Genomic DNA, 9,327 nt, shown 5'->3' on the forward strand with positions numbered 1-9,327 from the left:
TTCTCCGGGAACCGCTCCTGGCCCCTGCCTGAAGGATGCTGACAGACAGAAATTAACATGAATGGCTAAAACGGCTTGCATCAGCTCGATGTCAGGCTTGCAGACAGAAAGGACTAGGAAATAAGGGAGATGCGGATGAAAGGACTGTTCGTGGTGGGGGATGCGGGTGAGCAAAGGGCTGGCAGATGGAGCAGGCGAGGAAACACAAGAAGGAAGGTCCGAAGGATAGGTTTTAGGAGAGTCAAAACTGATTTTTAACTTAGTATTTTACTCAAGTATAGATCAGTTAATAGAAGTCTCTTCCTCATCATTTAGGTAATTAAATATCGTAGAGTGCAGGTTTTTCTGAACAAATGCAGTGAACACCTGCCAAAGACAACACTGTCCTGCCTCAGAGTGCTCTTGCTCTTAAAGGTCTCCTCCAGTTTTTCACCCCATTGGCTTTTCATGCTCTCCACAAAAGACAGCGGCGGAGGCACATTCTTGCTCTTCATTAAAGGAAATGCTCAGGCACAGGTACAGGAACGGGCAGGGAAGAGGATGAAAAGCATCCCCCAGAAAACCTTAAATTACTTATTTACTATCCAGATTCATGAACTGAACAGTAAGTTATTCAGCTGAAAAACCCGGTCTCACCAGGAGCCCCTTTCCTTTAGTTACGATCACCGCAGTACCCGGGTGTTTCTGTACGTGTTTCGGGCCGCAGGCATCGGCAGGGCGGTCCCACAGAGCGCAGGGGAAGCTCCGCGCGGCCCGGCCCCGCCCCTTCCGGCGCGCGTGGACATGGCGGCCGTGCCCGAGGAGCAGGTCGGGCCTGGGCCCGGTCCGAAGCACAGAGAAAAGCACAAGAACAAGAAGAAAGCGGCGCCAGGTGAGGACGAGATGCGGGACTGGCGGCTGGCCGGGAGGGCCGCGGAATGAGGAGGGCTCCGTGGGGGGCTGCGGAGGGCACAGGCGGCTGATGGGTGTTTGGGGCCGGCAGCGACGGTGCCGTGTTGTGGTGTGCCCGCTCTCGGCTTCCTCGCCTCAGTGTGTGCCTTGTTCTTGTGTAGTATACTTGAATAATCAGCTTGTATGTACCAGATCAACAGCGCATATCTCAGCTGCGGATTTCTTCTTTTTTTATTGTTGTTTTTTTTTAATATAAAGAATTTAAAGCAGTAATTTTTCTAAGGTCAGAAGAGATGCAAACCGCATTTAACAGTGTATTAAATCAATCTTCTTATAACAATAGTTTTGGGTTTTTTTTCTTTTTAATAGCAGTTGATGAATCTGAACTTCTCACTGTGCCAGATGGATGGAAAGAGCCAGCCTTTACAAGAGAGGATAATCCCAGAGGGCTGTTGGAAGAAAGCAGTTTTGCAACATTGTTCCCAAAGTATAGAGAAGCATACTTGAAAGAGTGCTGGCCACTTGTCCAGAAAGCCTTGGGGGAACATGTATGAACTTTTAACCATTTTGATACTACACTTTACCTTTTGGGACATACAGGTCTTAAGCTAATGAAAACATTGCAAGTTGCTTTTCTCATACCATGTTTGTGCATTTCTACTGTGCTTGCCTTTTGAATTAGCAGTGTCATTTTTTGTCATCAAAATCGGTGAAGAACTGTGTAGCCAGACTGGCAGTTCTTTGCAAATGCTGTCAACATAGTATTTGCAACAGCAAATATCTCATCATCCAGGCACTGACAGCTTTGCTGTGCTTGAATTCAGGGAGATGAGAGAGGTGGTGCTTTGGGCCTTGTGACACATATTCAGTCTGGGTTTTGTCTCTGTGTGTGTGAATTTTCTTAAGCTAAAAGTCACTCAAGAAATTTTGGAAAATAGATCTACCTTCTGTTAGTTAACTGCTTACTGCCAAAGCTGAATTATGATACTGAGCTGGTGTTTCTTTTCAAATACTGCAGTATGTGAACGCAGCGCTGGATCTAATTGAGGGAAGCATGACTGTCACTACCACTAAGAAGACTTTTGATCCATATGCAATCATTAGGGCTAGAGACTTAATAAAACTTCTGGCAAGAAGTGTTCCATTTGAGCAGGTCTGTAATAAATCCTGAAAGCTTTTATCTATCATAATGCCTATCTTTTGTCTTAAATTCTATCACAATATTATTCTTACATTCAGTCATAATATTTATAAAATACTACATTTTAAAAATGTTGGAATTTCAAGTGAGTCAAAGAAATAAAATATATTTTTAAAGTAAATATATCTGAAAACAAAGGGAGAAGAATAAACTGAAGTATTCTCTTGATTGCTATGAGTAATACATTTGAATTCAGATGACACTGTCTGCATCTCTTTAGGCAGTTCGTATCCTTCAGGATGATGTTGCATGTGACATCATTAAGATCGGCTCTCTGGTGAGGAAGAGAGAGACTTTTATAAAAAGAAGAGCACGGCTTCTTGGGCCAAAAGGATCTACTCTGAAGGTAATTCCTAGAGGTGTAGTAACCACACAATACTGAGACCCAAATTTGTGTCAGGTCTTCATATTATACTAATTTATTTTCTTTTTTTTGGTGTAGGCCCTGGAACTGTTAACCAACTGTTATATTATGGTGCAAGGCAACACTGTTTCAGCTCTTGGACCCTTTAGTGGGCTAAAAGAGGTAAGATGAGGTAGATGAGCCATTTGTGTAGCAAACAAATTTCTGTGCTCAGCTTGAGGGTGGGTAATACACAAAATCTGGCAACCTTAGCAGTATCTCACTGACTATTCAGCTGTGTGTTAGTAAGCTACATTTGCATGAATATCCACAGTATTATCATCTTAGCTGCTGAATTTTGTTTAGACTCCAAGATCTTTCTGTCTTGGAAGAAAACGCATCTGCATATATTTTAGTAACTATGTGGGAGAAGAACACTTGTCAAAAGCAAGTTCCTCACAACACCATAAGATCCATGGTAACATGAAAATAATGTTTGTGGGGCCTGCTGGAGTCTATTAGAAGCATGACAATAGTATTGGCATTTTTGAACTGCTGTTCCTTCCAATTAACCCTGTGCTTTAGCTTTTTAAAGACTGGAATCAATGATCTTGGAGATCTTCTCCATCCTTAATGTTTCTGTAATTTTAAATGTTACTACTTCAGCGTGGCAGAGGAAGCACAGTGTTTTATAGCTGATATTTTAATTGGTAGCATATGAAATACTTGATGAGCTTTCTATTCTTCTTCTTTTGTACTCAATACAGGTTAGAAAAGTTGTTCTGGACACAATGAAGAATATACATCCCATATATAACATCAAGGTTAGCATGGTCCACTGTGCATCTTTGTTTACAAGAAAATGCTATTTCTTCCCTGAGGGTTGTATGTTAAAAAATTACATGTTTCTGTGTGGTAATCTATTTTGAGAATTTCTGTAGTGTACTGCTTTATAAAAACCACTGACTTTGATATCCTTCATTTTACTAAGATACATTGCCATAACACCATAATGGCAGTATCTGCAAAATCAAAGGAAACTTTCTCCTTTGATTGTTGGCTTGATACTTGCTCATTTAAACTGAAGCACCTTCTCCTGTGCATTCTGTCCCTGTTTTGAGACATCTTTCTGGTTCTGTTCATAATTAAGCCCCTCTGCTCTTACTGAAGTGAGATGTGCAAGGTTTCAATGTAGCATATTCCCTCTAAGAAAGTCTAGTAAACTTCTATTTTGGATCTTTTGGCTTCTACTGTAATACTCTTTTTTAATAAAACATCTTTGTGATGTTCTGAAACTACTGAAGACTTTGATGATCAAAAGGGAATTAGCAAAAGATCCTGAACTGAGGACACAAAGTTGGGAAAGATTTTTGCCTAAATTCAAGCGGAAGAACTTGAAAAAACGCAAGGAGCCCAAGAAGAAAAATACTAAGAAGGAGTACACACCGTTCCCACCTCCACAGCCAGAAAGCCAGGTCAGTTGAATCTTTATTTGGTTATGCAGGAATATAGCACACCTGAAATTGTGTTCTTTGTAAAAAGAGTTGGGGAGGCCTTTTCTGTCATGTTCTGATTCCCTGATACTACAGGTCTGGCTTATAATGCATAATTAACTAAGGCTTCTTGCTACTTGTCTTACACAGATTGATAAAGAATTGGCAAGTGGTGAATACTTCTTGAAAGAAAGACAGAAGAAACGCAAGCAAATGGAAGAGATAAAGGTAAAGTTGTATTAATCCAGGGTCCAGTTAAAAAGCATTTGATTGCTGACTTGGAATCTGATTTTTTTTGTTGTCCTTTTTTGCCCTGCTCTGTTGCTGCTTGACCTTTTTAATGGTAACTTCAGGCAAAGCAAGCAGATGCAGTCAAGAGAAGACAAGAAGAAAGAAATAAAGCTTTTATCCCACCAAAGGAAAAGCCAGCTGTGAAAACAAAGAAAGGTAACCATTTTTTTCCTGCTGTAAAATCTTCTGTTGTCAATTTCTAAGCTGAGTGATTCTGCGAATACAGCCTAGGAAAAAGAAAGATCGTGCAAAAAAAATCCTGGTGGTAAGATCCATGCCCAGAGATTGCCAGGGACAGTAGAAAGATCATCTAGCCAATAATTTTATACCTATAAAATGGTAATTCTCCATTGAAGAGTCAATCTCAATTGGTTGTTGGAGCTTCGTCAATTTTTGCCTTTCAGTTTTACAGTGATGCTGCCATAACTTTTACATTCAAGTAAACAGAGAGCAATACTTAGTTGAAAAACTTACATCACAACTTTGGTACAAGATAGGGGAAATCGTTCTAACCTTTTCTAATAGTTCTAACTTTTTCTAAAGGTTAAGGTAAAACCACACTATGTGCAGAGTAAGAGCTTATGTTCTCAAATGTTTTATACAACAATCTTTGTATTTCTTACTGTGTAGCCTCCACTGAGAAAAAGATTGATATTGAAGCGATCAAAGAAAAGGTAAAGAATGCGAAGAAGAAGAAATTAGGAGCGCTCCCTGAGGAAGAAGTAAAGTTAAAAATGGCAGCAGATGAAAAGAAAAAAAAGAAAAAGAAGTAATTCACCACCCAGGATGTTTACTTGTCACCTCTGATAATGAACATTTTTACACTCTGAAGATGGGAGATTTTTTTGCTGTCAGTATAATGTTGACAAGAAAATGCTAAGTAAAGGATCATTCTCTTTTCCTAAGTACAGTTTAATTAGAGGACCTACAATAGCTTTACAAGCTTGGCGAGGTTGGTGAAGAAAATCTGTGCTGCTGTGTTGTTTGATATAGTAAGAGAATGTATTTGGATCATATCCATCTGTGTAAAGGGAAGGTTTCACAATAGAAACATTGAGGAGTTTAATGTGGAGAGTTAAACATTTGGGCCAGATAACTCTGGGAAGGTGAAAGCTCAAGGTAATTCTGTGAAAGACTACCAGACAATATGCAGCCTCAAGTTGTGGTGATAACTTTTGCTAAGCAGGCAAGATTTATTACTATATAATGCTTTTATTTTTGTAAAAGCTGATTTTTTTTGTGTGTGTCATGTCTCAATGCTAATAAACTATTTTAATACAATGTTCTGAAACCTTAGTTAATCTACCGCACAACCTTCATTGTGTTGTCCAGGAAACCATTGATAAATTGTCATTTATTAGCATTATCCTGATGGGTTTTTACACAGAATATGGTACAAAGCAAGTGTCTTTACACAGGGATTGTGCTGCAGGGAAAGCAAAAAGTTGTGTTATTTACCTTTAACTATATTCTTAGTTTAGTTCCTTCTTGCAAGAATATCTTAAAAAATTGTGTTCCTATTTTTTTTTGGCACTTGCCCTATTTTAAAGGAAGTTTAGTGGTTTTTCAATTTCCCGAAACTGTGAAATGTGATGAAATAAAGTGCACCAGCAGAGCAGCTGTTGCTTATTTCATACCTCTGAGATTAAAGAAACAAATGTATTGAAGGGGAGGTAGAGCCACACTAATGTTATGATTCTGAGTGCCTTTGCTAGGGTTTGGAATTTTTATCACTGCACTTGCAGTGGAACTGGTTCTCCTAGAAGGATGCAGCTCAATGCCTTTTAGTGACCTTTTATTTGAAACTAGTAGGTGAAAACACATCCTTTTTTGTTGTTTGATAGATGCCACGTTGTAAAGTTTGGGGGTTTAATCCCCCTACGCCCACAGGTTTTTAAGGGAAGGTTTTTCTTAGGATTTCCTGAGAGCTGCTTAACTATATAGTTAAATGAAACTGTTAACATTTTGAACTTTCAAGTCTCTGCATTGCTTCTGTTTCTTCTCCTGGAGACCACGCATTAATTAAACTAAGCAGGAGAGAACTCCTACTGAGCTCATTTTAAGCTCCCGGACACAGCAATGTATCTGGTTCTCTTTCCTGCCTTCCTCTTTCCAGTAGTAGGACACTACCCTACATGGGGGGCAGAGACTGCTGCAAGGTCTGCTGTGGAGCCTTGTGCAGGAAGAGTGCCCACACATTATGTCCTGCTGCCCATGTGCCACTTGCCAGCTGATTTTTAGTTGGGACTTTGCAGTACATAGAAGTCGAGGCCTGGGTTTTACACAAGAGTGTCTGTGAGTGTGCTGTCTTGGCTATGGAGGCTCCTGCAGTCACCAAAGGTGTATATATATAAAGATATATCAAGCGTGAAATTCGTAATTTTGTCCCCAGACATATTTGCATTTTGAAGAATTTTTTTATTCAAGAAATGTTGTGATACTGAAATGATTCTAGTATAAGAGTACTAGCTGAGAACGATCTGGAAGTGTAATGTGAGAAATGTTGGGTCCCAGTTCCAGTGTTTTCAGTTAAAATTCATGCCAGTAGTAAGGTCAGGGTCAGGAGTGGGCATGTAGAAACACTGACAGGTATTGTGGTGACAGTACTGCAGAAATAAAGGGGTGAGGGGAATTTCCCAGCTTCTCCCACAGCAGTGTGTGCAGAGGGACAGGGGTGCAGAAGCTTCTAAATGTGTGGACAGGGATTGCTGTGGTCCAGCTGTGAGTTTGTGCAGCTCTGCTGCTTCCAGACTCTGCTTGAGCTGGGTGACTGTGGTTGGTAGAGGACATACTGAACTGAATGCAGCAGCTGTCCCCGCAGCCTTCTGCCTGCTCCAGATGTGCAGGTTCCAGGAGATTTGTTCTTTGGCAGCTGTTAAACCAAACTTGTAACTATGGGCACAGTGTGATTTTATTTGGAGTTCTATCTTTCCCAGTATTGTTTCTAGTGTTGTGCAAATTGGAGCTGAATCTGGATTTATTTTGTGCACCAGCAGTTAAGCTTTAGGTCATGTTGCAAATTCATGACTGCCATACACAGGAAGCAGGAAATAACAATTTATTGTTTGAAACAGCAGTAAAACCCCTATACTAAAAAAAAATAAAAAAACACAACAGGAAAGATTGCAGTGATACATAACCATGTAAACACGGGTGAAACTGTTTCAGCACAGATGCCCGTCAGTTTAAAAACAATTTCTGAGCAAAGGAAAGTACCAATGACAAGTGCTCTGTGAGACTCAGAAGTGTGCTCCCTGCCCCAGGATGCAAATGCCAGAGCTCACAGGGATCCAAAAATTCCTTTAAAAAGATTAAATTATACAGGCCACTCTGTATCTTGCTGTAGGAGTGCCCGAGGTAAGAGTGCAAAAGGAATGAGACAGGTGCACGCTCTGCCTGTGCCTTGGCTGTGGGCTGGGGCTTGGCTGCTGGGCTGGACACTCTCCAGCCCTTCCTAAAGTGTGTTGGGCAGCTGCCTGCACCTTAGTGTGCTGCCTGGACAATGTGCCCCTGTACCCACCAGATCACATGCACACTGCTCCACTTTAAAAATATTTTAACTTTTTAACTTTTAAAGATTTTTAACATCTAAATCTATTTTAACTGTTAACTGGTTCTGAGCAATGAGAAAGCTGCTTATCAGTGCTTGTAACTACAAGCTGCAATGAAGATGTTATTTCTGTACTTGTAAGTCACATTGCAAACAATGTCTCTACCAATGTTTGTGCTGCCTGTAACCTATGAGAATGGAAGAGATGAGTTGAGCCAAGTGCTTTTGAGGTCTTCCACATGTGTGTTACCCACTGGCAGGTATTAGAGACCAGTATTTTGGTAAGAGCCATGAGGCCACAAATGTCAGTATAAGGAGTATTAATCTTAAAACAATAACGGAGATACAGAACTCATCACACGCAGGCCTGTCCCATTCTGGTTGCCACTTGGAATCCTCTGTAAACAAAACAATTCACTCGTTTTCAAGTATAACTGCAACAAGGGCAACAAAAGGAAACAGTAATTCCAATGGTACTTACCAATTACTTTGTCACGCTCTTCATTTTCTGGAGAGAGAAAAGAAGTAAACAGAAGCGCACTTACAATCTAGAAACAATTTGACTAACCAAAAGGGAATGAAATTTGAGCATCACAATGGGCTTATAAATACAGCTGATGTGTTTCTTCTCAGGAAAAAGCAAAGACCTGCTGACTCTGGGAGAGCCCTACAGGGACTCTCAGGACTCTGGTGAGGAGTGGTTTATCACACTTTTTTGACTTCTATCACCAGTGGCAGTTGTAGAAAGGACTCCCTCCTGTGTGTGCTTCCCAAGATCACTGATTTTTGCCCTGTGGCCTGTGTTTTGAGAGCCTGCAACTAGCATTAAATGGCTCTGTGAATCCAGGACTCCCTTAAATTCCTTAGGTACTGATGTTTTAACAGCATCTTCCCACTCCTTTTAGTTCACCAATAGTTGAGTGCTGGGTAAAAGTGTGACCATACCCTCAGCTCCCTGCAGGCCAATGGCCACAGCACAGTGCCTTGTCTTTATGGAAATTTCAGTTCTCCTTCCCTCCTGACTCCATGCAGCCATTAAAAAGCCAAGTGCAGGCATATCAGGAAGGCTGTCAGACTTGAGTTGAGCACTGCATCTCCATGAATGCTCTTGCATGTCAGCCTTGTTCTCTCCCAGTGCTTAGGGGAAAGCAGATGGCCTGGCTGATGATCATTGGAGTGAGCAGCTTTGGCAGTGGCATGGCTGCTCTCCCCACCCACAGTGACATAGCAGGGGCAAAGCTTGCTTGGACCTGCACCAGCTCAAGCCACAGCTCACACATCAGGTGTGGATAACCTGGAGCCCCCAGGACAGGTATCCCATTCTCTACTTTCTGTTTCCATAAGCAGTAATTTCTGGCAGGGGTAATAACACTTTAAACTGCAGCCACCATATTATCTGTAACACACCCTCCAGTACCTGAAGAGCAGACCCTTCCATCACTCCCCAGGGTAGAAAACAGGCTCCTTCTGCCTTCATCCCCTCTCTTTATGTACCACTACCCACTTGGCTTCTGACTGCAGTTTTTCAGCCTATATTTAGGAACAGGAGAGTACTGTG

The 9,327-nt window shown here is 41.3% G+C and overlaps 2 protein-coding genes across 3 annotated transcripts in view; one reads left to right on the top strand and one right to left on the bottom strand.

Annotated features, from left to right (window-relative positions):
• The first annotated feature begins 735 nt into the window (after positions 1–735).
• Positions 736–5,515, top strand: KRR1 (KRR1 small subunit processome component homolog). 2 transcript variants are annotated; one of them, XM_005419210.3, is made up of 10 exons: positions 736–871; positions 1,261–1,439; positions 1,910–2,044; positions 2,313–2,438; positions 2,535–2,618; positions 3,203–3,259; positions 3,740–3,910; positions 4,079–4,156; positions 4,282–4,375; positions 4,850–5,515. In XM_005419210.3, exons 1-10 carry the CDS (start codon positions 784–786, stop codon positions 4,990–4,992), a joined length of 1,155 nt encoding a protein of 384 aa, XP_005419267.1. In that variant the 5' UTR covers positions 736–783; the 3' UTR covers positions 4,993–5,515. The 2 variants fall into 2 exon arrangements, with proteins under 2 accessions (XP_005419267.1, XP_030911455.1); XM_031055595.1 differs by having other exon boundaries at positions 764–871; positions 1,264–1,439.
• A 1,747-nt stretch (positions 5,516–7,262) lies between these two features.
• Positions 7,263–9,327, bottom strand: part of LOC102039642 (glioma pathogenesis-related protein 1) — a 10,908-nt gene continuing 8,843 nt past the window's right edge. The window contains exons 5-6 of the mRNA XM_005419211.1: positions 8,251–8,277; positions 7,263–8,167 (exon numbers count right to left, since the gene is read on the bottom strand). Coding sequence (XP_005419268.1) covers positions 8,016–8,167; positions 8,251–8,277 — 179 coding nt within the window. The 3' untranslated portion in view covers positions 7,263–8,015. The remainder of the gene's footprint in view (positions 8,168–8,250; positions 8,278–9,327) is intronic.

This window comes from Geospiza fortis, unplaced genomic scaffold (assembly GCF_000277835.1).
Source record: "Geospiza fortis unplaced genomic scaffold, GeoFor_1.0 scaffold166, whole genome shotgun sequence".
NCBI classification, from domain to species: domain Eukaryota; kingdom Metazoa; phylum Chordata; class Aves; order Passeriformes; family Thraupidae; genus Geospiza; species Geospiza fortis.

Coding starts and splice junctions, on each gene's coding strand:
- KRR1 (XM_005419210.3), top strand. CDS start 784: ATGGCGGCCGTGCCCGAGGAGCAGGTCGGGCCTGGGCCCGGTCCGAAG. Junction 872..1,260: donor CAAGAAGAAAGCGGCGCCAG/GTGAGGACGAGA, acceptor TCTTTTTAATAG/CAGTTGATGAATCTGAACTT. Junction 2,439..2,534: donor CAAAAGGATCTACTCTGAAG/GTAATTCCTAGA, acceptor TTTTTGGTGTAG/GCCCTGGAACTGTTAACCAA.